Source organism: Cebidichthys violaceus, unplaced genomic scaffold, assembly GCF_023349555.1.
Source record: "Cebidichthys violaceus isolate CVI_PGR_0920_01 unplaced genomic scaffold, fCebVio1.0.p SCAF_25, whole genome shotgun sequence".
Taxonomy (NCBI): Eukaryota; Metazoa; Chordata; class Actinopteri; order Perciformes; family Stichaeidae; genus Cebidichthys; species Cebidichthys violaceus.
In genome coordinates this window covers 1,147,801-1,175,208 of record NW_027176428.1, presented here as the reverse complement: position 1 = coordinate 1,175,208, position 27,408 = coordinate 1,147,801, and the positions used below count along the sequence as shown (strand labels likewise).

Here is a 27,408-nt window from a genome sequence, read left to right as displayed (position 1 = left end):
CTACCATCGCACATTCAGGCCCATGTGGTGAAATGAATAAAAGATTTTATTTTTTTTTCAAATTAGACGCTATATATCAGCTCGGGTTACGCCCCCGCAAGCAATTTCACTTAATTAGCGCGCTTATGTTTTCTCCATGCCTCCCGTAGAGAGCAATGAATTCTTCTCGCGTCTGTCATGCACAAATAATTACTGAACTGCTCCAAGTCTAGTCGTTTGTGTGGGAAGCAAAACAAAAAGTAGAGATTGACAAAGCAGCGGAAATGGCATCTGGTGAGGAACAATTTCTTTGCCGTGGATGTTCAGGTTAGAGCGGGGGGCTGTTTGCGTCAGAAGTGAAGGACATACAACGAGAATACAGTTTTTTATTATTCATTTCTACTCATTACCTTTGAGTCACACACCGGACAAGCTCAGGCAAATCTACAGTCATTTGCTAAGCAGGGTTTCGGGGGGAAAGTAATGACACCCTGAAGAGTGGACGAACATCTTTCACAGCGTGTGAGAGCATACATCCCCCTGTACTGTATATGTCAAGGACAATGTACAATTTTCTTTTTTTTTGTGTCTATTGAAGTGCAGCATGACCATTTTCTGGCTAGCTGGCACCCCCCCCCCCCCCCCCTGGTGACGAGCAGTGACGGAGGCAGCACCGCAGACGGGGACGGAGCAGCTATGAGCGGAGCGGCAGCCTTGTTCGGTGAGCTCTAGCCCTGACAGCTGGGGAGCTGTTATCAGGGCATGCGGCTGGAACTGTACTGGCACGCACGCCGCCGACGGCCCCGCCGAGGAGACAGGGATCACAGTGTGTGACGCTGACACACTGCTCGCTCTGCCTCTGAGCCCGGCTGCAGACAGCATCTGTTTCTCTCTGGAATCTAAGAAATCCAAGCGCTCGCATGAGGAGCAGCTACAATCCTGTAGGTCTGTCAGGCTGCGGTCAGGAGAATAGAGAATACAAGCTAAAAATGAGGCAGAGGGCTTCTGCTTACTCGTCAATAACCTCAGATATAGTAACCCTCACTCTCAAAAAACGGACAACTCCCTACTTCACCACACACACTGCCATGCAAAAGTGGGCCAGCATGGCTTCCTGTCAGACCAATGCGGAGGTATCAGGGACCGGGGCCAGATGCCTGCAGACAAACGCGGCCACCAGAGGCCCCGCTGGCAGGAAAAACACCGAGAGGAAAGGAGCGAGGAGTGCAACTCGATTTCTCACTTTCATTCACAGTGGCTTTTTCTGTCCCTCCATGTGTTGTTCTTGCACAGCCTTTCTTTGTCGGTCACCGTTATTTCATATTCTTATTATAGCTGTCTTTAGCCTATATCTTTGTCTTTGAATGCTGTATTTGCATTCCCTTCATCTCAACGCTCTATGAAAGCATATTGCGGTTGAGCTACTATTGCATGGTTGTTTTCTCATACTATCTGGGAGCATGGAGGCCTGTGTACACTGTTCTGCCCAAGAATAATAAATCCTCATATGCTAATGTGTATGCAGCATAATGGCTCTATGGCACAACGGGGTAGCGTCAAGATTAAATGAGCAATTGTTAAAATGATCGATGCAGGGTCAAGTCCTGAGGTGAAACTGTTTGGTGGAGTCCGACCTCGTATAGACATTACATTCCTTATTGATCCTATTCTTTGCCTGAATTAGGGCATTCCTGCATCAGGTCATTGCATAATCTTCCTTCTGTTTTAGAGCAGAAGTGCCATTCATTTTGGAATCTTAGGCTTTAAAAAAAGCCGAAAATATCCATCTAGATTCTAAATATGTGATCATTTAATTCAAATAATGCCTATTTTTTTGAAATTTACGCCAACGTTTTGAGAGCTGTGAAGAGCTGCTGGCTGTGAGAGACCAGCACATGTTGACAATATGTTTGTAATTACTCTTAATGTCAGAAAAGGTGGACACAGGGCCACACTGCATGTTTAACCATGGGGTATGAAAAAATGATAACACATTAACCCAAAAAACACCAATTTGACGATAGCTAAATAGCTATCAGATTAGACTTTGACCGGCATGCACTGATTAGCCTCGGTACTTTTGTAGTTCCTCATAGCGGAGACACTACAAAGTAGTTACAAATGTCCTCATGTGTGATTTCAGTCCATTTTCATATGTCGTCCTCCCAGTCACTGATGGCCGATGGATGTGGGATGTAAAACCATTCGAAAGGTGCAGGCTTGCTGTAGAATGTTCCCAAATATCATCTGTTGTTTACAACGCTACTAGCACAGAACCGAAAGAAGATTGGGGTGGGGAGGGTGGCTGAATCTAATATTTCATTCTGACCCCTTAACCCCCTGCAATATCCTCCCCAAATATACTGTAAATAATATATTTATAGCAAACAACAAGATGATGAAAATACAGCCACTCTCTAATGTTGAATAAGGGGCTGTTGAATATATGGTTACGACACCAAACGAGTGAACCGGGAAGAAACTGCTGTCTGGGACTCACCGTTCTGACTGTCAGTTCTGGGGGATTGTCGTTGATGTCGGTAATGCTGATGAGCGCCGTGGCTGTGTTGGACAAGCCAAAGTTCAAGTTGCCCTCCATGTCAGTGGCCTGGACAATGATGGTATACTGGGACACTTTCTGTAAAAAGAAGCAGAAAACACACCCAAGGATTGATATATCAAATGCTGCGGCAAATAAATATGTTTGCCGCGTGACAATGACATATGTCATATGAATTACTGAATACGTGAATGCATGAATGAAAAGCAGCCATGCATACACATCGTCCCTTCATTCTACTCAATCACTGGAACAGCAGAACAACTGCAGTCTGTTGGGAACCTTATTTTCCTCAATAACAGATAGACATCACACACACACACACACACACACACACACACACACACACGAACATACACAAAGTTGCAGGGAGGGAGCACCGTGTAGGTAAAAGGCCCATCCATTATTGCCTAAAAGTCTTGGCTTTCCGCTGTGGGAACAGACCAGGATCATCACTCATTTTAATGGAGGCGCTGCCACTTTAAGATGCACCACAGTGCTGCAGATAATACCAGAAGGTGAATGGGCCTTATTTAGTCCAGTTACAGTGAGGGGGAGTCGCCCCCAGAGTGTACTGCAGCACACGCTGTTATATTACAGTGCCATTACAAGATACACCATCAAACATTAGGCTTAGCTTAGACACAGCCACAAAACAAAGAGGCAGAGAGACAGTGCATCCACATCCCAACATTGTGGCACTGTCCATGGTGCTGAAAGTTCAGTCTGTCCCCAGACTCACCACTGGAAGGAAGACCCTGTGTGTGTGTGTGTGTGTGTGTGTGTGTGTGTGTGTGTGTGTGTGTGTGAGTGTTTCCACCCTGACAGTATAAGCCTGTGTGCTTTGTGGTCTCTTCTCTTCCCATTAATCCATCCACAACCTCCATTGTGTCACAGCGCAGAGGGGGAGCGAGAGTAGACGTCAAGGACAGGCCAGCGTTCGGCGCACAGGACCTGCTGCATTGTTGAGCATCCACAATGCGTCGGATCGATGGTCAAATGTTTGTTTGTTGTGAGGCTACTTTCGAGATATTCACCCGGTGGGTCGCACTTGTTAACGACTTGACAGCCAGTGGCACTGATGTCAGAGACTGCCTGGAGGAACCAGAACCATCCAAGACAGAGGTCTTGTAGAAATAGATTGGGGAGTTATTGCTTTGCTTTTCTTATTTCTTTGAGTCGTGGCTTTTTTCCCCCCCCATCCTCTGGTTTATTCTGTTCTCTTTGTTAACTCACATTCTGCACCTCTTTTGATCTCTTGCTATCTTTTTGATTTCATCTTGGTTGCTCAGTGTTCTCCGCCTGTCTGTTCTCTATCTGTCTGTCTCTCTGCCAGTCTCTGCGTATCTCCATATCTCCTTTCTCACTCTCACTGTTTTCTCGGTCGTGACGGATGCAGTTGATTGTTAGATCAGTCAAACCATTGAGGCCAGTTAAAACACCCAGCCGGAGTCATTTAGCATCTCTCCAAGTCATTATGAGCAGCGCAGACATGTTAATCTGCACCAAACCAGCCCTATTAATGAAAACTCAATACTGGCTGCCCTTTATTAGACTCGTAATGAAATATCAATACCATCTCCCCTCATAGAGCGCATCAGTAAATAGAGCCTCCGATGAATGTGACTCTCGGCAGACTCGTTTAGATCCCGTCACATACATCAATCTAGAGAAAGCACCAGATGGCTGTAGAAGGCTAATAGGCTCGAGCTTTGATGGACGCCTTTTCCTTTGGTCAGGTGAGGGAAAAGTGACGGGAGCTGAGCCAGCAGGTGGAGCTCTCACACAGTATGAGATGTGGCTGACGCGCGCTCTCCTGCAGGGTTATATCACTCATCTGAGAGCAGTTGTGAGTTTATGGCCCTTCTAGTGCACACATACACATCCGCTGACGCTCCAGTGAGTGGGAACAGGTGGGACACTCTTACACAGGGTAACCACGTGCACGAGCGCACCGAGCGCACACACACACACAGAGCCAAGCACACTCTGCTGTCCAAAAGTATCTGCCCGAACAAGCCAATAAAGGGCTCTCTAATGAGTCCTACAGAAGTGCTGAACAGAAAATCTCTCTGTTAGATCGGAGTCCAGCGCTGGCAGGAAATAAAGCCCCTTGCATCACGACCAACGGCAACAGCCCAGACTCCCCCAAAGGCCTTGAGCCTCACGGACTTAATCTGTGGAAGCTGAGAGCCGTGAGAGACCACAGAAACACCTGTACACAGAGCTTCACCATCTATAAAAACCCAATGCGAGAACAAATGAGGTTGTCCACCAACCAGGAGACTGAAGAAAAAAATAGGAAAATGGCTTAAGGCTATCAATGTTAGCTCCCTGCCGACAAGTCAAGCCAAGCAGCACACAGGACCGCTGGAAAAACCTGGCTGCTCATGGTTGGGAAGCAAATGGACTTGTTCTTTAGTGAGACGAACAAAGACGAAAGTAAGGGAAATAATGGTCTGAACATGTAAGGCGGTGTCGAACAAGAAAATGGAGAGGAGTGGTTTTCTGCCGAAGCACATACAGCGGTGAATTAATTATACCTGAGCTGAGTGTGCATTTCCACTTGGCGTGCCGTAAAGGACCACTCAGAGAGTAAGAGACTTGCTCTTACTTGTGTCGTTTGAAGATTGAGTTCCGGCCTGCCAGGCTCCGAGTGGCCACAGTCATTAGCTTGTCACTTACAATCTGCCTCAAATGGCCCAGTGCTGGTGGCGAAAAACTGTGGAGACCAGCTCCCTTCCTTCGTCTGACTACACTCTTTCTCTACCTCAGTGACCCACAGTGTCAGCGACCCCCACTACAGTTTCAGTTCAGTTCAGTTTGCTTCTATTAAATGTACTCAGTTTGATGGTATTCAACTCCACTTCGTCTGATTTTAAATTCAGTTCAGTTACACATACAAGTTGCCATTGAAAAAATGTAAAGTTGAGTTCACGTCTACACAAATATTTTCTAATTTCACTTCTTTTCCCTGTTAGTCCCAAAAATATGCAGAGAAGTCTGTTTTGTCACCATCTTCATCATCCACCCCTCTCTTCAGGGATGTCTCTCAGCTTGAGTTGAGGACAAAAACAGCTTCGAGCTGGTTTGAAGAGAACAAGAACCTCTGAATCCCATTATAGAGACAGTCACTCAGATACGTAGGTACTGTAAATCTGAGATACAAACTCAGAATCCACTTGATTAGATACGCCTCCACATTTACGCAAACAGCTCAGACTCACATACTAGATAAACAAAGGCGGTGAGTCATATATGAATAAAGCTGCAAGAATAAAACACGCAGACAGGGCAAGACATTTAGTTAATTGTCCTACTGCTAACAATGGCAATGCTAACATGCTGCAGGTTTAATGTCTAACACAATCACTATCTTAGTTTTACATGTTAGCATGCTAACATTTGCTTATTAGCACTAAACACATAGGACTGATGGAAATGTCAGTAATTTGGCAGGTATTTTGGTCATAAACCGAAGTAAATGGAAATTTAAAGGCTGATGCATTGTTGGAGAACTGTGAGTGGATCAACAAAGTTATTACAATTAAGGGCAATCCATCCAATAATTGCTAAGACATTTCACTACAAACAACAAACGTCAACCTCATGGTGGTGCTAGAAGTAGGGTATTATCTGGGGTTATCACTAATGTAATTAGGAACATGTCTGGGGACCATTCATGTTTATAGCAAATGGTGTGCCAATTCTTTAAATAGAGAGATATTTCATAGCATGAGTACACAATCTGAACTGCTAGAGGGAATGTCAGTGTATCACCAAAGTCATTAGCATTCAGCTTGCGGGGACCATATCTGTACAACATTTGATGACAGTACGACCAGTATAGTTAAGATAGTCTAGTCGAGATATTTCAGTCTGAAAGCTATGCTGTCTACATACAGAAAGAGATGGAATGGGAGAGATCGTGAATAAACCTGTAAACAGGTTTGGCGCAACTGCCTCTCTGCTAATATCTAAAATAGTCTTTCAATTTCTGTCCAGTACTGCAGGATGGACAAAGCCAAAATATGTGTATACGATCTGAAGGGAAATGCTGACATTTATCACATGAAAAGGAAAACATTGACATGGATTTGAGATAGCCTGGTATTGGTCTTATAGGTAGACTGCAAGATTTTAAGCATGTCTTGTGCTGATACAATGAAAAATATTTCCCAAAGGGTCCTTATGGGGTCCAACATTTGTGGACGTATTGGGGGAATTCTATTGTAAACAAATGAGACAAAGCCCTTTAAAGAATAGGCTGGTGTCGAGAAGTCATCGAGGGATTATCCATGGGAAAAGAACAGACAAAAGAATGGATTTGCAAATATCTGTTAAGATTTTGCTTTGGTGGTGAATATTTATCCGAGAGCTGTTGACCTAAGCCCAGACCAAAATAGAATCTACAAGAGAGTGCAGAGAAACATGGTTTGAAACTAGAAGGGCATAAGTGCAACAATTCATGTTTTCCAAAGACGAAACAAGGTCTAATTCAATACTTCTTCGGCGCACATAATGAGGTGGATATTGAGTGGATGTTTTCTTGATTGAATGTGGGCAACAAGCAGTCAACATCCACCTGCACGCATCAATATTCTCCATTCAGTAACCCGCTCACAATCTTCCGATGGCTCTGCTGTCTGGCTCCTGGAGCTTTGGTGCAAGGCGAGGCGTTAACATAACTCAGGGTCTCTGAGACAATAAAATCCCAGACCCATTTAGGATGCCTGACGTCCGCTTGTATCCAGTGGGGCTCTGCAGATCCTAATAGAGCCAGGCTGTGGGCACTCATGTCCTTGAGGCAGTCCAGGCGATGTCCTAATCATCAGCCAGACAGTCCAACCTAGAGCTGGCATCGGTCCGGTGGACGGCCTGGCGCTGGGCCCCACCACGCCACGCCAGACCGTTCCAATCCAGGGCTCATGGGAGATTGAGACAGCCTGGGGTAATGAAAGACAACAGCTCTGCCTGCCAGTAGAATCGCAGCCATGGAGAGAGGGCACAAAGGGAGAACATCCACGCCAGCTGTGGCACCCTGACATCTCCCGCTCTGCTACCTGCTGCAGCAGACTCGAACTTCATTAAAAATGTATTCTCACGGTAGACTGATAGACGACTCTATTTTTGGTACGGCATATATACTGTACATAAAACTGTAGGGGTGGAAGAAAAAAGACGATTCACTTTGCAAAAGATTTTTTAATGCCTTAATCGATTCAATCAACTGCTTTCTTTTAGTGTATGCAGGGGTAAGTTACTGCTTTTGTAGTTGTAATCTATGAGAAACGTGATGTTATGCGTTTCAAGAAGCTGAAGCGAGACAGCAAAAAGCGGCGGACGGTCCGAGATCTGCGGGGATATGCCCTGCACCCTCACGTTTTAAATCCCAACTATGGTGAACACTACACATACAGTAAAGTATGGAAACACTTTGGGTTCCACACATTGTCAGAAAGATAAAGGATAAAGGATGTTTATTGTCATCGTAAGAAGATACAACGAAATTCAGTTGGTGACTCATCAGTCAGTTCAGCAGCAACAAAAAGAAAGAGCTGTGTTCTGTAAAGCAAAGCTGCATGCAAACTCTGTCATGGACAGGGAGCGTTATCATTTTGCAGTAACGTTAATACGTCCAATATGATGCCTCGACTACGGTCAAACCAGCCTTCACTCACATCTACGTGGTCAAATCCACCAGCACTACAACTGTAATGTACCCATGAACTGACATTTATGCTAAATGCATGCTACCTGTGTCCTTTAAAATAAATAATTACTAAATAAAAAAGTATTGTGACAGCATTGAATTGTTAGATAAGCATATTGTCCCAGTCCTATAAACTGTATAAACTCTAACCTAAACCTTCACCTACTGCAACTTAAATTGTTACCCAAACCTTTTAAATGCAGCACATCACAAAATCAAACCATAAACCGACATACAAATAACCATTTTATACTGTAGGATGGATAGAGTCAAACACACATGTATTCGCCTTAGCCCGGCTTGTTAGCTTGTGGGCAGGAACACAGTGGAAGCATTTGAGGTCAGGAGAGGAGAGGGGTTTGCGGGCGGTGAGTGATGGAGAATAATTGGTATTCAGCGGTGTCAGAGGTAAGTGATACCAGGCTAACCTCCATGTACCCCCTGGTCTCCTCAACACGAGAGAACCTGCCTCACCCCTTAATTAGCACATGAATATTGTAATTAGACACCGGCATGGTGGACGAGGATGAGCTAAAGTGTGAAAGAAAGAGATGGGAGAGAAGATGTGGAACATCATGTTTATGCAGCAAAGGTGTTAATAAAGGTATTCAGTGTCCATACGGCGAGAATGCACATTCATGTTGTCGTGTAGCAGCGTGTGTATACGCGACTCTGGTTGCATGGATCCAGCTTGACACCTTTGGATCTAATTCATCATATCTGCTGCTACACCTCACTCTGTGTGAAACTCACAGCTTCTAAACAACAAACAGAGCTGCATTGGAGTATAGCGTATGCCAACACGTGCCCATGTGTCTGAGCACGTTTGCGTGTTTGCGATGATGACCTTGACAGCAGGTGGGTGAACTCCCAGGTGTGTCCCAGTTTTAGTGGGAGGATCAGAGGCAGGTGGGACTGAGCCTGGCTTGATGTGTCCAGATTAATGAGCTTTCTCTCGCTCACATCAGCTGCTATACTGCTGCCGCCAGGGCCAAGCTGGAAACAGGGACACAGAACTGGCTCGCACTCACTTGACTCATTTATGTTGTCCCACAAATGTACGACGCTATCATGCCATGCCAGCTCCGTGAAACATTGGAATAAAGAACGAGCAGCATTGATGTACAGTATTGTACTCTTCTGTTATCGAAACCTGTTTTTGTTCTTGAGATTTTAACCGTAATTATTTTCCAAACACGCTCCATCTTACTGTTGGTAAAATCCAATTTTAATTTCAAAAGTGTTGCCTGGCCGGGTTTAGTGTCGAGAGGGACCAGCGGGACTTCTCAGAATATAAACATTATGAGACACACTCAACGCTGCTTTAATGTCGGTCGTAAAATCAGCCAACTAAATTACGAGGATGAGATTATCCTCATAATGGCGGCATATGAATTTGAAAGTTTTCCTGTATTTGCCAATTTCTTTTTTTTTACCTTGCACCGCAGAGAGACATAAGAGAAGGTTTTGCGTGTATGTGTGTGAGAGAAAGGCTGCAGGATGAACAATCTGCCATGAAACACTATACGGCCAACAGTCACCTGATGCATCTCGGGATAAACAAAAATCGACCCAGCGTGACCTTCCTCATTAGCAGATTAAGATGGAAGATGGAGCAGATACAATGTGTGTTGTGGTGGTGTGTGGGCTGGTGAACAACCACAGAAAGCAACACATCATCAGTGGATGAGACAAAAGACGGCAGTGAAGAGAAAGCTCCCGCAACCTTGTCAGCAGAGCGGTGCTGGATTTGCGTGGCCATTATATCCGCCCTGCTCTACGCACTGAGAAAAAAACCACGAGATATTAGCCTGCCGTTTATATTCCTACAAAAACGACTGGAACAAATTAATTAATTTGGTGCTTGGTTTGTTTTATTTGACATTTTTTGAAAGGGCGAAAGCTGCTGAAAGTAATCCTGACTTTTTTTTTAAGGTTTGGTGACATCCAGGGATGAAATTGGGATTTGTGAGGCAGGAAGCACTGGATTTTTACAGGTTGCTATTTAATAGCATTGTGCATCCGGAAAAAGCTGATGGTAAATGCGTAGGGATTCATAATTAACTTATAATCAGACATGTTGGGGTTTAACAACAGTCAAAATGGTCAGAATAACTCTCCAAATAAAGACATTTAAACCAAGCATTAATCATGACAACTCACCTGTATTGTGGCCGACCTGCATTTGATTGACTTGATGTTTTCATGGAGACACAAGCAGCTGTGAATCACAACCCAGCTGTGTTTTGTGTGCGTGTGTGAGCAAATGATGTGGGATTTTGTCCCTCCAAAAATGCTGTGTAAAATAATACGGTTCTTTCTTTAGCAGGGGGCACATCGGGGAGAAGTAAGTCCAAAATAGAGTGACTATGGGCATCTTGGTGGCTGGGTGGGTAAATAAATAGTTCTACATTTATGGAAAACATGCTTATTCCATTTCTTACCATGAGTCAGATTGATACAAATCTGAAGCGTGAGCCAGGATACATATTTTACTTTAGTGTAAAGACAGGGGGAACAGCTTGCCTCTCTCTGTTCAAAGGTTAAAAAGAATCTGCTCTGGTCTGTCTGGTTCTCTACATTAACCCCTGAATGTAACATACAAACCGTTGAAGGCCAAGAGAATAATAGCACAACATCAAGTCACTGACTTGCATTTCATGGCTAGGTGGACACAAATGAGCGGTGAGAGTAACGAGGACACAACGCTGACACTGACCTCTCTGTCCAGGCCGGCTGCCACCGTCACTATGTCTCCGGTCTCGCTGTTGATGGTGAACATGTTGGGGATGGGACTGTGGGGCGTCTGTGACAGGATGCGGTAGCGCACCATGCCGTTAGCTGTGGTGGAGTCGTCCGAGTCGGTGGCTGTCACCTGCATCACAGACGAGCCTGTGGAGAGAAAGCTAGTTAGCTGGGGAGACTCAGATAGAACAATCTGAAAAGTAGATGACGGCACTGGAGAGGGTCAAGTTGGGTCGAAAGCAAGACGGGAAAAAAACATGTTGCGGCATTCATTAAAATACAAAGATGTGCTTTTCAAGGTCCCTTTGCTCACACACATTTTTTAAATATGAATGGCACAATGAAGGTCTCCCGTTTAATACATTTAAAGAATATCAAAGAGAAGGAAGAAGGCTCAGAGAAAACTCAAGTCAATCAGACTTTGCTAATTGCTGTGACATTCTCTGTTCTTTGGCAAAGCATCTTTTAGAGTGAGAGCACAAAAACACAAACAAAACAAAAGCTGTTAAACAAGCCCCGTTTTTCAGGCTGTGCTGTTCTGTCATCTGTATATAGAAAGCTGGTGCGGCAAAGTTTCCACCTCTGCAGAGTCCATTTAGTAATGAGCAGCGCTGGGTCTTCTGCAATTTCCACCATCCATTATTTCAGCCTTCAGCGGCACCGTGGCTGCCCTTAATGCTCCGATGCTCTCTCCCTATTTGTCTTAGAATCACGGATAAACACTGCCATTGAGGACAGACAGCACGGCAGTGGCGAGGCGGAGAGCGTGTGTGTGTGTGTGTGTGTGTGTGTGTGTGTGTGTGTGTGTGTGTGTGTGTGTGAGAGCCTGCGTGGGTAAAGAGTGTATGTTTGTCTGCGTTTACTTACAGGTATATGTGTGCATCTGTATGCATATGCACGTGTGTGTGTGTGTGTGTGTGTGTCTTCACATTACGTATCAGTGCGAGGGGCCCCGTGGCCCCACATCTTCCCCGAGCAGAATTATTGATTTGCACGAGTTTGTCAGCTGGGCTCACAAATGCGACCAGGCAATTAGGAGCACTTTGTGCTGGAAAGAGGAGAGATCACCTCGCCTCTCTCAAAGGGTTCTGTGAAAATGTCACTTTCCATCAGGCAGCTATTTACAGGCGGCTGCTGCTGCTGCTGCTGGAGCCCAAAAAAATACTGTCAGCTTGCAGGAGGGGGACAGCAGAGAGAAGAGATGGCTGGAGCACTAACATGCTTAAATGAGAAGACAGTGTAAGGAGAGAAAAACTTATAAAAGAGGGAGACAAGGACATAGGAGCTGCTGTAGCATAAAAAGCCGACGGGGAAAGAGAGAAAAGGAGAGGGTGGTAATTATAACACCTACATGTTGTAATTTTGATAACATTTTTTAAAACATACCACTGTTTTCATGTAAGTGAGCACGAAAAAGCATCTCAGCAGCTAATGCATGAGCACTCTGGTTACCGCAGTGGGCACGACGGTGGGTGGTAGGTGTCATGTTGAGCAAGCACTAAACCAACAATGTCACAATTATCACATCAAAAGCAATTAAAATAAGTCACAAAAAAACAAAAACAAAGCTTGAATGCTTCAGTGTACAGCAGAAGTAAGTTTTGCCTCATAAATGTAACGTCTCAGCCGAGCCAGCAGAGCTGCCGGACTGGTGGCAGATTCGGCTGTCCCTTCTGGGTCTGAGCAGTTACAGGTGTCTCCATTCTCATAATTGGGTCTAGATGGCACCATCATTCCTGTGACAGCCTGTATGGACAGGATAATTGTTGCCTCGAATTCTATTTCAAACGTCATTAAGTTTCTAAGAAGGATTTGTCACTTTTTTTTTCCAGCAATGAAAAGAGTCCAAGGAAGAAGAAGAAGAAAAACAATTACGGCTATTCCACCGAGGACAGCGTCAATATATATATAATCAGCCTTTCTAGTCCCGTAGGGAGGAAGAGGACGTGATGTTGAATCACATGTCAGTGCTGCTACCTTTCACTTCAACGAGGAGGATTCAGTGATATGATGATGGTGCGCTTTTACATCCAAAGAGGGGCGGCCATGCCTGAAAGGGTTAATCTCTGAGCCGGTTTAATTCCTCTTTAATTTGAACACTAATTCCAAATCCTAATTGCTTTTCCGCCAAAATCGCTGGAGCTGAAAATTTAACTGGTGGCAGGCGCGCATATTGTCGGCCATTTTGCTCACGTGACTTGAGATCACCGGTGAGGTCTATCTGCTGCGGAAACATTAGTCAGCCAGAGTCAACATCTGCCTCCCAATTACAGGGAAGAGAGGAGAAAAAAAAAGAGGAAGATGGATAGAGATAGACAGCAGTAACAGGGTAATACACACAGATGTAAAGATAGGAAGCAGAGGAGGAAATTGCAGAGCAGAAAAAGAAAGTGAAGGCGAGAATAGAGGTGAGGGTTTATAAAGACCACTAAAAGCAAAAGTACAAAGGGAAGTAAGGGGCAGAGAGGGCAGGGGATGGACGGTGTAAGAGGATAATAACTCTCATCAGTGGAGGGAAGATAGAGGTTGAAAAAGAGGCCACCGTACAGTGGATAGAGAGCAAGAAGGCGAGGTAGAGGTTGAGAGGAAAGGGAGGTGAGAGAAAAGGTTGAAACCCGGTGAATCTTGGGGGAAGTGATGAAGGGGACATATAGTGTTCACACAAGGGCCTCTAACTGAGCCCTCTACTCTCCGACAACACGAAGACAGAGTAAAACCATTCAAACCGTTTAAAAAAAAAATGAGGTCAGAAAAAGGCAGCATTTGTAAATCGATGCAAAGGCCAGATCAAATGCTCACTATTCACCATTACCGCATGATAGCCGTGCCTGAGGAGCATCGCTACCTGTTTACCCTCATGCAGGCTGGCGCCTGAGCCAGTGTGGAGGGCAAACAGCCGAACCTGCAGAGGACTCCAGTCTGTCACACAGAAAGGCAATAGAGCAACTACATGGGAGGAGTTGTTTCGGATGTCGAGGGTTTTCCAGTTGCAGTTACTGTTCATTGTCCGCATGGACAATGGTAGCTGATTGGAGGCTGGAGCACTTCCAAAGCTCGGACGGGCCTAAAATGATCCTGGTTGAATCATCTGTACAAAAGATGAGCAGTACTGTTTGTATTTCTTTGGTTCTTTAAGGAGGCACTGCACTAGGTAGAACTACTTATCCTGAGAAAACATTTGCCTTTTGTGGTTCTGGCAAAGACAATGCCATTAACAGGTACAATTAATTATCTGTTCTGCATTGCTTGCGTGTGAACAAAAAAAAAAGGGAACTGACACAGAGACAGTTTTTAATATCTAAGCGACAGCGGTAACCGAAGTGACAGCGGTAACCGAAGTGACAGCGGTAACCGCTGACGCTCGGCGTCATTAAAAATGGTCTGGATTGACACTGCGGATGAACAATAAGGAGCACAGTGAGACACACCTGCTCACAAAGTCCAGGCTCAATACTGATTGAAATATCGTTGTGCTTTTTCACCTCCGCTCGCCTCCATCACTACATTTTTCCCTCCTGTGCCGATCCCTAATTACCCCCCCTAGGCAAGACGGAGAGGGAAAGTCTCTTAAACCTCTCTGCAACTGTTAGCAAACTCTTCAGCAGAGAGAGAGAGAGAGAGAGAGAGAGAGAGAGAGAGAGAGAGAGAGAGAGACGCAGCGCACCTGTCCCCCCATTTGGAGGGCAAATCGACTGTGAGAGAAGGCACTCAGCGGCTGGTTTTGATCTTGCACTCTCATTTAGGGAGGCCTTTTTGAGGAAGACGCTCGTTAAAAGGGAACAACTTGCTGTCAGATTAGGGGAGAAGGGGGGAGGGAAGGAGAAGGACAGAGCGTCACGGGGCAGATGTTCTGAGTACACTGCAGCATCAGAACGCGAGGGCTTTCTGAGGAAGTCGCGCCGTGTCAGCATATCTTTATCCGAGGCCACTAAACACAACGCAGGGATCCTCTCACGTATCAGTCCAGAGGATTTTACAGAGATTCAGATCAGATCAGATTCAGATCAGTTTAATATATTTTTTTTCTTCAATGTATGTGTGTGTACCGTGTAGCTCTTGAGCTACAGATGTTTTCTTTTGATGATACTCAACCTATTTGCACACATTTAACAGGTTTATCAGGTTTCTCAGGATAATCCTAGTTTAATATTGAATCCCATTTATTCCTCATTAACAAGAGGTGAATGTGCTCCGATAGCTCATTTTGTCATGCACTGTTTTGTTACATTTGATTACCTGCACAAATTAAATTCCATCAGTCACAGGTTCACGCGGTGCTGAGCAGGGGCCCGGAGGAAAGAAAGTAACAAATGAAGCCGTTTCAGATTGATCCTGGCTGACGGCTTGATCGGATCTCTCACTACGTAACATCTGGTGACGGCGATAAGGGCGGTTCCCTGTAGGTCTCCCTTCTTTGATGGTTTTTACACGGCGCTAGATGTGAAGATGAGTTGTAATGCTTTGGAGAACCTTTGATATCGGGGTCTGTAGATACAGAATGTGATACCGCTGCGGCTTTGCACATATCCCCTCCTCTGCTTGGCATTTAGGAAAAGAAAAATAGGGGCCCAAGGCTTTTTATCGAACAACTATCCATAATAAAGGGTTGCTGTTCCACACATTTTCAAAACGTTAAACATTTGAAATGATTCTATATAGATATAAACATCTCTCTGCTGAGACAGTGCCGACAAATATGACTTCAACAGAGCTCTTATTGGGATAATGGAGCATTAGCATCGGCTGCATGCCATCAGGAAATGTTCTTAAGTTTAAAGCGTTTACACTTAGTGCCTTATCATGCAGATAATTTCCTTTTTCTTTCCTTCTGTTGAGAAGTTTGTCTTCACAGAATCAAGAGGTAAGTGAGAAAATGGGTTTTTAATTGCAGGTCGGTTTTTAGATTTGGGTAAAATAGCCTTTAAATACATTTCATGGCACAAGTTTTATGACAACTCAATCAACTATTGCATCTCATATTACCGTGATTTTTTAAAAAGTATTAATTGCGCCGTGTCCTGATGGGCACAAGCAGTGCATGGCTGTCATACTGTTTGTGACTGTAACTGTATTTTGTTGTGAATCATTAATATGAATATTCTTTGATGTTTCCCCACTGTTTGAACCCGCTGTGGGCAGTGGGAGACAGAGAATTGAGATATTCCAGCAGCATCGCTGGACACCGCGCCCCGAGCAGCACCTGTCAGCTGCAACGCTGTGATAGGTTTCAAAACACCACCTGTAGGCAGGAGGGAAAGAGAGAGTGTCACCTGGAGTAACACCTCAGGAATTTCCATGGCTGTCTTTTGAGTCCACAGACTGATTGATGCACACCGGGGATCTGTGAAGCTCAGGCGTTGTAGTGGATCAAAATAGTGAATAAGTGTAAAATAAATAAATAAATAGAACAGCAGCTAATGTGCTCTTCAGGACATTGAAAGGTAAAGACTGAAAGAGAGAAAAATGTGATGAATCCAGAGAATCTGAGGCACAGATAAGTACTGTTTGTGCTTCGGAGTGCCTCACATTCCTCTCCGTTCAAGTTCAGATAGTTCTTTTATTTAGTCGTAATATTTATTGTTGTTGCCATAGGTTTTATGAGTCTATGTAACAAGAGTTTCTGCTGTGTAAAGAAAGGTGCGTCCAAAAAAGTTTAGTCAAAGTCAAAATTGATATCAATTAATGTTTGTTATGCATTTGGGAGACTTTTAATGTGAAGAACTGAATTAATCACTGAATTAATTAAGGTTTGTTGGCAACTATTTTTCAATAAAACAAGTCTACTGATCCAGCAGGGAGGAAGAGTAATGCTATGTTCACATTACAAGCGACAAAAACAACAAAATGGTCCAGTGTGGCCAGCTGCATTGTTAATGAGTCAGCGTTGAAATGTTGCACACGCGCTCGTGGATGTAGTTATGCAGTTAAATAGTACTGAGGAACTGGCTAACGGCGTTTTTTAAAAGATAGAACGGAGCAGGACGAAACAAAAACACATCGACGGGTGTCCGCCGTCAGTTTGTCAGTTTCCATTGAAATGACGAGTACGAACGCAGCATAAGCAGCCCAAAAATAACGAGGTACTTTTATTGTGAAGACTTTAGAAGAAATTAAATGTGTTTATCCACCGTTTTCCAGCCACTGCTTTGATCACGAAATATATTGGATCATTATCTGAAGTGTGGACACACGTATGTGGACACAACTGAGTTCTAATCTGGTGCATCCGATCACAAACGTTGTATTAAAAAAGACATGGGTAACCCGCTCTCTATCTGCGGTGCTGCTGGGTACAAAAAAAAAACAACTTCAGCAAAGCTGTGCGGAACTTCATTATTAGTGAGTAAACGATTTAACTGGCGGAGGATACATTAAAGGCTTAAATGGGCCAGAAAAGTATAAAATGTCTCCTTAAACCAACACCGAAGATGAATCGCAGTCCTTCCTGTTTTCTTCGGCTAAACAGGCAATTAGGCCAACACGGCGTTGCGGCCTATTTTCCTAATTAAAATTCATCAATTCAGAGACCAAATGACTTAGCAAAGGAAGCTTGGCACACATTAAGCTTCTCTGACACAACTCTCAACACCTGACATTGTGCGATGCACAATCAAATGTTTCTTGGCAGTGATTGCTTAATGAAGAGCAGCGTAATTATACTGTACACAGTGTAACATATTTTTTTTTGGTTAATTGGTATCACAGATTACCTTCCGTTCAAAACAAAATCTAACTCAAAGACTTTTTGTCGTCGCAGGCTCTCATTTGAAACTAAACAGAGATTATCAGAGTGAAAAAACGAAGAAAGTAGCTTTTGGAATGTGTGGTTGCCCTCGCTAATTAGGAGCTCTGTACATAGACTCACGCTCCACTGAGGAGTAACCAGAGTTTACACACACACACACACACACACACACACACACACACACACACACACACACACACACATAGTCAATCCCATACTTGCTCATACACACACACACACACACACACACACACGTACACGCACAACATGCTTTCCTATATTGTTTACAAATTCCCCTGAGATTAAACTTTGCAACAGAACAATATCTGAACGCTGTGAAGACAAACATGGGTCCTCGGGGTCTGATTGTTAGAACAAGAGTTCTTCCAGTCGAGACATGAAAGCTACTTGCTCATTCTGCTCTCGTCTCCGGCTTCGCACTGACCGCAGCTCTGTTCCCGGATTCCGAGCGAGGGTCTACATCTCTCCATGCTCTGCAGAATCTGATAATGATGCATCCAGCCAAGATACTGTGACACAAATATCTCATGAACCCGCCCCGGTTTGAACCGACACGAAAACTTCAAGAGTCACGGCGAATTCACACGTCAGAATGTCGGTCGGGCATACAAGTCCAAGTTTAGTCAAGGACACCGTGAGTAGGATTGAAGCGTTAGGGTTTTCTCAAGGGCCCTCTGAAGATTGGAGAAAAAAAAAGGGCATCTGATTGGTCAAACTTACTGAAGTAGAGGACGTGAACCAGATCATTAAGCAAAAAGAGGTTGTCATTTCAAACATTGTCTTTCAGCAATTCTTAGTATTTCAAACCAATACAATAAAAACAGCTTTGAATGGATTATTGCATTTTCTGTGTTCCCTTCAGTTGTTACATTATACATTTTGAAGTGTAACAATTGGAGATGATTGCAGGCTTGTGTTTATAGGTATGTTATGGCTTCCATTATGACTCCATTCTCTAGTCAGAGCTGAACAAAAAGTGCAGTTTGAGCTCATATTGTCCTTGTATAATAAAATGAAGCGGCACTTCCTGTTCGCTTCTTCTTTAGTCACAATGTGAGCTTTGTTGTTGAGTTGGTATATTCGGTAATCCTGAATCTGAGAGGCGCAAACATGATACCCTTGTATATGTAACAAAGTCTATGCTCAAATCCCCACAAGTGTCTGTTAAAAGTGCTCTGCAGCATCGCTGGTTGCTGTTTGTAAACACACCATTCAAAGTCGCTCTCTCCTCCTGACTCACCCAGTGAGAGGGAGCGAGAGAGAGAGAGAGAGAGAGAGAGAGAGGGAGGGAGAAAGATGGAGAGAGAGAGAGACAGAGGGAGAGAGAGGGAGAGAGAGAGAAGGAGGGAGGGAGAGAAAGAGAGGGAGAGAGAGGGAGAAAGATGGAGGGAGGGAGAGAACGATAGGAAAAGAGGGAGAAAGACGGAGGGAGAGAGTGAGAGAGCGGGAGGGAGAGACATAGAGGGAGGGAGGAAGAAAGGGGGAGGGACAGAGAAAGAGAGAGAGAAAAGAGAGAGAAAGAAAGAGACGGAGAGAGAGAGGGGGGAAGAGAGAGTGATAGAGAGAGAGGGAGGGAGAAAAAGAGAGTGGGGGAGAGAGAAAGAGACAGGGAGAGAGAGAGAGACAGCGAAAGAGAGGGAGAGAGGAAGAGAGAAAGAGAGAGGAAGAGACAAAGAGGGAGGGAGGAAGAAGAGGGAGATAGAGGGAGAGAGAAAGAGAGAGAGAGAGGGAGGGGATGGAGAATGAATGAAGAGAGGGAGCTGCATTAGTGAGAACAAAGCGGTGAATCCACAAAACAAAACTTCATTTTTCAGATCGCTGTATTCTAAACTCTTACCTGGTTTGGACCCTTCAGCCACGGAGCCGTTGTACACCTGGTTCTGAAACTCCGGTCTGTTGTCGTTCATGTCGATCACATAGATGTACAGATCGATTGGATTCTCCACTTGGTTGCCATTCATGTCCACTGCATGGGCTCGCAGCTGCCAACAGAGGGAAACAGCAACGCACACAAAGAAAGATGGCGTTATTAGCATTCAATGCTGAACATGAGCGTGAATAAATATTCCAAATGTAGCTCAGCTGACAACAGGCCGCTGGCTTGATTGATATGAGCGTGTGCAGAATGTCTGGTCTGGAACAAACTCGGCACACATACACACACACACACACACACACACACACACACACACACACACACACACAGACACACACACGCACACACACACACACACTTTGACTTTATTAATTGGCAACTTCATCTAATTGGCAAACGGTCCGTTTCTTGTTTGCCAACGGGGCATGAGTGTCCTGTTGGTATCTTGGCACGGACCACAACAACACGGAAAGGGACAAAGTCGTGAAATGTTCCAGCCACACAAACAACACCTATTTTGTTGTTAGCGCAGCCAGAGGCCTAAGAAAATATCAGAGATGTGTTTCTGCTCAAGCTGTGGCTTCTTTTTGTCTCGCGTTTGTTTTTTTTCCGACAAAGCCAGCCTTTTGGATGGATGTCTCCGACTGATGAGCTGTTCCTCGACAAGTCGCGGTGTGTGAGAGGCGTGAGAGCAAAGAGGAAGAGAACGAAGGAGAGGCGCGTCGAAGGGAAAGAAAAGAAAAGGCTGAATGAGATGGGAAGGAGAGGAGGAGAGTGACTGAGCCTTGTGCAAGTAAATGAGAGATGAAAGCACAAAGAGGCAGTGGGAGGGGGGGGGCTTGAACAGGGAGGACTGACAAAAGCAATCATCATCGACACTGGGATGTCTTAATCTCCACCGCTGCTGTTACACACCCTCCACTCCCCACCAATCCCCGCTAATGATATCTAACATAACGCGGAGCTTTGTAATAGCCCTGGAACCAAACCGGCACAGTTCACTGTGACTTACATTACCCTCATCCAATTGCCTAGGAATACATATCCTCTGCCGAAATGCTATTCAATCACAGCTTGGCTTGGTGAGAGGAGAGGGGCTCTCATTCTGGCTAAAGCTGACACACTGGCAGCAAAATATTTTGTCAACAACAGTTGAGGAGGATCCGCCTGCCAGCCAGCCTATTTACAGGAAGTGATGTATTGTGGGGCGACATGAAAGATGGAGTGGCGGCACCTGCGCTTCGCCGCAACACAGCTAATCATGTCGGCTTTGTGCCTGCCTGCCTGTCAGAGATGTTTCGAAACATCACCGAACATGCGGCCGCTTGAGCATTCGCGCGCGCCTTCAAACACCAATTCAGACGCGGACGTTGACAAAAGCGAACGGATACACGCTGGTGGGACACACACACACACACAAACACGCAGCCAATCAAAAGAGCCCCTCTTTAGCCACTTAATGGTGCTCAAGATGCTAGTGTTCCATTGGCCGGAGCATAGCAAACAAAGATGGAGAGGAGACCCAACAAACAAACAAGCCCAATCTGTTTTCTCAGCTGTGGACACTGCATGCTGAGGGATGTGTGACTGGGATATGTGTGACTGCTTCAGCGCGTGTGGGTGTGAATGTGTGATAATGATTGTGCCTTTTTGTCTGTGGTAAAACGTGTTTGTTGTGCGTGTACATTTAGGCCTTTCTGCCTGTAGATATGTGTGTGCATCCCTGCCCATGTGTGTCTCTAAATCTCTATAATCGCGTGTGTGAGCGCCAGAGTCTGTTTATATGTTCCTGTGTTTGTGTGCTCGATGGAGGAATTGGAAATGTGATCTTGGGGCCTGGAGGAGTGTGTGCGTCTCGCAGACTGTAAGTGTATCTGTGTGTGTGTGTACTGACATCAGTATTCTGCAGGGTGAGCTTTAGTATGACTGGACCGACCACAGAGGAGAAATACAGTTTGTATTTGGCCCGGCGGTCCCATTAACCCATGAGCTGCGTGATAAATCGATTTGATCAATTAATTCAAATTGGTTTAGGACGAAGTTTAAAATTGGAAATCAATTTTCCGTTTAAACCAGGTAATTAAATGTGCAAGTTCTCCTCAGACACAGGCACAATATTAACATGGCAGCTAACAAAAGTGAGGGGTTTGTCTTATAAAAAAAGCCCCGTCAGCAACCAAATAATTGTGACATTTTAATAATCAAGAAATAATCAATAACATAATTATTCACAAATTTACCTCAAGAGGCTTTACAACCTGTACAGCATAAACCACTGATTGTAATCCGTTTAAAACGCACATACAAAGACTCACTGTACACTGAAGTACACACATTCATGCGACCCTAAAAAAATAAATAAACATTCTCATATTTGCTCAATTGTGACTCACAGTAGGTCCGTCTGACAAAACTGAGGCTGAGGCTAACCTCCGCTCTCCTCACCTCGCAGATCACTTCCCCTCTGCTGCCGGTCTGTCAGAAACAGCAGCCTCGTCTCTCTTTTCACTTGAACCCAAAACTGACAAGCAAAGTTTGGCCAGTGAGAGTGCGGCAGTGCTGGGGACTTCCTGTCTAGTTCAAAGGAAGTAAGCGCTGGACTAAATTTCCTCTGGGTCGAACTCTGGCTACATTCTCCTACACTAAATCATACATCGCATCGCAGGCAGCACGGGTCCACGGGAGTCTAAACAGGAGCCGCATTCAACTTGAAGTGCCCTCAACCTAACATGCTGTTTTCACTACAGGCAGTGTCAAATAAGAACTGTTTACTGAGCGGCTGTCCTTTCCCAGGGACCAATAACCTGGCTGCTTTATTGATCCCAATTTGCTGGTCGAGTGTAAGAGCAGGAATGGAGAGACAACAAACACAAGCGCAGCGGTGTCCAGAGTCCTGAACGCAGCAAGCAAGATAACAAGAGGCTCATCTAAAACTAAATGGAGCACACACACACACACACACACATACACGTACACAAAAGTATGTGACAAACCAATCAAGAAGGCAATCATCTAGAGCGTAGTGTTTGTTGAGGCGTGTGTGCATTGGTGTTTATAATGTGTGCGCTGACAGAGATCCACTCTCCTTTATTCTATTCTTCCTCTGAGATGGCAGCATGCTTTTGAATTAGCTCTATCAGCAGCGCAGCCATCTATCATGCTGTCAGGCACGCGGGTGTCGGGAGTCTGACACCAGCGCTCACCTCGAGCCGGGGATGTTGGATATAAACTGAAGCCTGTAATGTGTGTATGTAAACCAATGGCCTATAGCGTTAACACAAGTCTCATGTGGTCTGCATATTTAATTCACAGATTCATAAAGCTGTTTAACCCCGAGGTTCCAAAGGGGGCCAGGAATGAACTCCAACCTCCAGCCTCCTGTGTGTGCAAGTGTGTGTGGCGGGGAATCATATGGGCCATATGCAGCGCTAACTGTACAGCTGTTAGCCTTCACCTTTGAACGGCACAGCTGTAAAGTGCACAAGGTGAGTGTGGGACAACATATGGGAGGGGGGGGGTACAGCAGTACAGTACAAGATGGGAAAGTGGGACACACACACACACACACACACACACACACACACACACACACACACACACACACACACACACAGAAAGTAAGAAGAACTGGGGAAGCGAGAGACCCGACCCTGTCGATGGTAAAAACACACATCGTGTATCAAATCAGCATTCCAGACATGTCCGTTCACACTAGACGCTGCACCTGCTCATTAGCTCTGATGGTGAGAACAAAGACAACAGTTTTCACTCCACCTTGGTTCTGTCTCTCTTCCCTCTGTTCAATCCACGCCGCGCTCCTCTGTGCGGTTAAACCTCGATATAAATGCCAGCTGAAGTGGCTGAGTGTTTTGTCGAGCCATTCGTCCTTTCATTGTTGGCTTCGGCATCAATCAGAACCTTGAGATGCTGGTGTGGAGGTACTGTACACTTTCTTTCTGAATGCGCTCCAACTTGTGCTTTTGTTTCGGCAGGTAACGTTAGGGTTAGAATGAAAGGCAGATGGGGAAGATGACAGGCGAGGCTCATTTCCACAGGGATGATTAGGAGATAATGAGACGGGGGGGGGGGGGGGGTTATACAGAAACAGACAAGACGGACTGGTTTTGTCCTTACATGGAAGGAGGCTCTCTCCTCTCGGTCCAGGGGCTGTGTGACAAACATGTTGCCGCTGATGGGGTCTATGTTGTAGATCCCACTCGGGGGCTGATCGGCGCCGGCTCCCGTGATGCTGTAGCGGATGCCAGCAGCCTTGTCCTGATCTGAGCGGATCTGAGAACAGAACCAGAGAAACAAGTTTAACACTGCCCTGGCTTTCTTCCTGCACTTGCAACAGAAAGCACAACACGATCAGAGCATAGAGACATGAGCTGTCAAAAAAACGCATTGTGAAATAAAGTTTGAGAGAAGCGTGAGAGGACACGGGGCGTTTGATAGAAACACAGATGAAAACATTTCCACTGCCATCTTTCTTTTTGAGCTCACGCTTTGAACCTACAGCCTGAAGCTAAAAACTGAAAATTGAACAACGTGCAGTGAGGGAATGAGAGCCACGTTCAGATGATTTTGTCTGACCTGTTGAGATTTTGGTTTTCTTTATCTTCATGGCGGCGTCTCGGCAGACCTTGAGCAAGTGTAAAAGGACCTTACTACCAGCTATGCTGGTATTTTTGAGGCTAACTGCCCGTTATTCTCAACCACGTCTGACTGGTGCTTAAAATCTCAATATGCCTGGTTCACCTTCAACACCTCAGTTGTTATTTCTCACACAAATCAAAATGTGACATTTAAAGACTGATATATTTTACTTTGAACAAGTTTCAGTGTGAATGCCTCCACTGCCACTGCAATAGAAATATCAATACTTTTGCTCAGCACCGCCCTGACTCAAAAGAAGACAAAAGGAGATGGGATTGAAGCATTTCTGTGGCATTGATTTCCAATGGGCTCCAAGGATTCAACTATCTCACAACACAATGCAGCAACGTTAATGTGACATCTAACTATAAAGCAAAGAATGTCTGTACGTCTGTCTGTCTGTGTGTGTGTGTGTGTGTGTGTGTGTGTGTGTGTGTGTGTGTGTGTGTGTGTGTGTATGTGTATGTTCTTCGCATATCTCAAGGACCGATCTACTTCACACCAGGCGGGTGTATTGCTGGGGACCTAAGAACATTGAACTGGGTGTAATTTGGCCAGATGGTGATGCTATAATAACGTTAGAACTTCAAAACCTAAAATCCCTTTTTTCTTTGTATTCAGACAAATCTATCCATATGAGCCACGCCCATTTGGTTCAAGAAAGATTTTTGAATTGTGTCCATTTTTTTTTTTTTTAATGATCAGCATATTGAGCACTGTCACCAAATTGGTCCAGAACATCTCTGGACTTGGATGGATGGAGTTTTAAAGTTCTATACAGTTTGCTCAAATGCTTTATGTGGGCAAGGCTTATATTACCAAAAATGTCATGTGTATATATGACGTCTGTGAGTGACCATGGGAAATCTGGTGTCAATAGGTGGCGCTGTAGCAGCATTATCTAATGAATATCAAGGAATCTCTCTGTCTGTGTGTCCTTTGCATATCTCTAGAACCACTCATCCGATCTACTTCAACCGTGGTGTGTGTATTGCTGGGGACCCAAGGAAGTGCAGTGTTGAAGTTGGTGCAATTTGAACCTGCGACACCTTCAATATCTTCAATATGCTCGGGGCAAGCACTGTTCGTGCTGTTAGCACCGTTAGCTGCAAGCAGCTTGCTCAGCCGCCGCCATGATGAGACCTGTGTGTGGACGCAATCCCGGCCAACATTGAGTGAATCATAGATATGCTCTGAATTTTATGTTTAAGTTTAATGAATAATATTTAATCATATTTAAATTGTTATAATTTGTGAGTAAAATCTTAATCTGTGACGTAACCAGTAACATTTCTATGCATGGTAGTGTAGTACAACAATGCTTTTCTCTGAAGTACACAGGAAGTAGTATACAGCTGAGTTGCATATTTTTTAAGTGCTTTGGGGGCCTTTTGTAAGTTGAATCATCATCTAAAACAAACTACAGTACGACTCAGTATACAAAGCTGTATTGTGATTACTGTGTTCACGTTTAGCATAGAATCATTTAATCAAATTACAGTGGCCAATGACTCTATAAATCAAGTAATATGGATTGATTTTATGGATTTAAGGAGCCTGGACAGTTTAATCTATCTCTAGGTGCTTTATCTTCATATCATCTTCCCTCCCAACTCAGATTGACTCCTTTTTTTATTGGGAGTGAACCATCACTATGGTTTCAAATTACAAATCAGAGGTAATAATCCCAGAGTCAAATGGTGAGAAAAGGAAGACTTGGCTCTTTTTCTCTCTCGATCTTTCTCTTCTCCTCCTCTGCAATTTGCCCGGTCTGTGGGGCTGCAGATCATGCATGAAAATGAAATTACTTCATCCGTTCAGCAGTGACGGAGGCTTCTGCATAAAACATCTCTCTGTTTGAACATGAAACCCTGTCTCTTAATTTCCACCGTGGTCCTCCCACACCCACGGTGTAGCACTCTGATGCGAGCTTTCACACCCGCAATTTTCATTTCCTGAGCTCGCTTCACACAGGATCCATACGTGGACCCTGCAGGTTCAGGTGTAATGTACAGCGTACTATTACTCCTATCAATCTGTGCACTCAGCCTATTCTACTTGGCGTACATGTAATCACTGTAGCATGACAATAATACTGTAAGACTGATTACATTTATTATTCACGACGCCCACCCTCTGCCAATCAAAGCGAGATGAAATGACGCATCGATAATAACTTAATTTGATCATTCACCCTCATCAGTGTCATAACGCGGTGCAGAACAGACGGATTATGCGTTCCAGTAACGAGAACATGCCTGAGAAATTCTCGGTGTTATCTGTGAAGTAGACAAACTTGTTAAGGCCAGATCTGGTCGAGTTGTGGGAACATGCAAAAAAAACACTGCAATGAAAAAAAAAAAAAAAAAAACACTGCCCTGCATCTATTTCTGAAAGTATTTCTCGGGTGCATAAGAGGCAGCTTGTAGTCATGTATGTGTGTGATGTGAAGTGTTTGACAGGTAAGAGATTCTCTGTGAGCACACCAAAGCGAGGATCAAAAGGACCAGCTCGGTTCAATAATTAACAAGGCCGTCATGTGGGAAACGAACATGTGAAGTTTTCACCTGCCACGGCTCTGCGCTTCTGCTTCCGGACGTGTGCGCGCGCGGTTTGCGTGTCTGGTGGTGTGAGTGTCTGAGTGTTCGCGTGCGATCTGTCTCTTCGCTGGAGCTTCAAAGCAGACCGCGTGTTGCTGCCACACTGGTGGAATAGCCCCAAGAGGAGACAAAAGGAGCTCTTACACGTCATGCGGCCTCCGCCTTTCCAAGCCTGCTTTAAAATTCCACATCAAGGCCACCCGAGACCAGATGTCACATTTGCCGGTGTCTCTTAATGAAGAGTCTTTATATCAATAAATTGAATAAATGAAGAAACACGGCTTCTCGGAGTCCTGGGAATCCCATGAGTGACAACTGCTCAATTGAGACATTTGAATGGAATGCTAATGATGAAAGCTGGGATTACTATCCTCCTCTCCATCCCTCTCTATCTATCTATCGCTATCCTTCATTCTTTCACTTCAGTACCTCTTGGCAGATAGAATGGCTACTAATCATGCAAAAAAATAGCAGATGCAAGGAACTAACTGGCTGTCTGTCTCTGTCAGATCA

The 27,408-nt window shown here is 44.8% G+C and overlaps 1 protein-coding gene across 2 annotated transcripts in view; it reads right to left on the bottom strand.

Moving 5' to 3' along the window:
* The window catches only part of cdh4 (cadherin 4, type 1, R-cadherin (retinal)), a 178,819-nt gene that overhangs the window by 17,706 nt on the left and 133,705 nt on the right, over positions 1–27,408 (bottom strand). For both annotated transcript variants that reach the window (XM_068720325.1, XM_068720326.1), the window contains exons 6-9: positions 23,774–23,929; positions 19,601–19,745; positions 10,972–11,144; positions 2,480–2,617 (exon numbers count right to left, since the gene is read on the bottom strand). In XM_068720325.1, the coding sequence (XP_068576426.1) occupies positions 2,480–2,617; positions 10,972–11,144; positions 19,601–19,745; positions 23,774–23,929 (612 nt within the window). The remainder of the gene's footprint in view (positions 1–2,479; positions 2,618–10,971; positions 11,145–19,600; positions 19,746–23,773; positions 23,930–27,408) is intronic.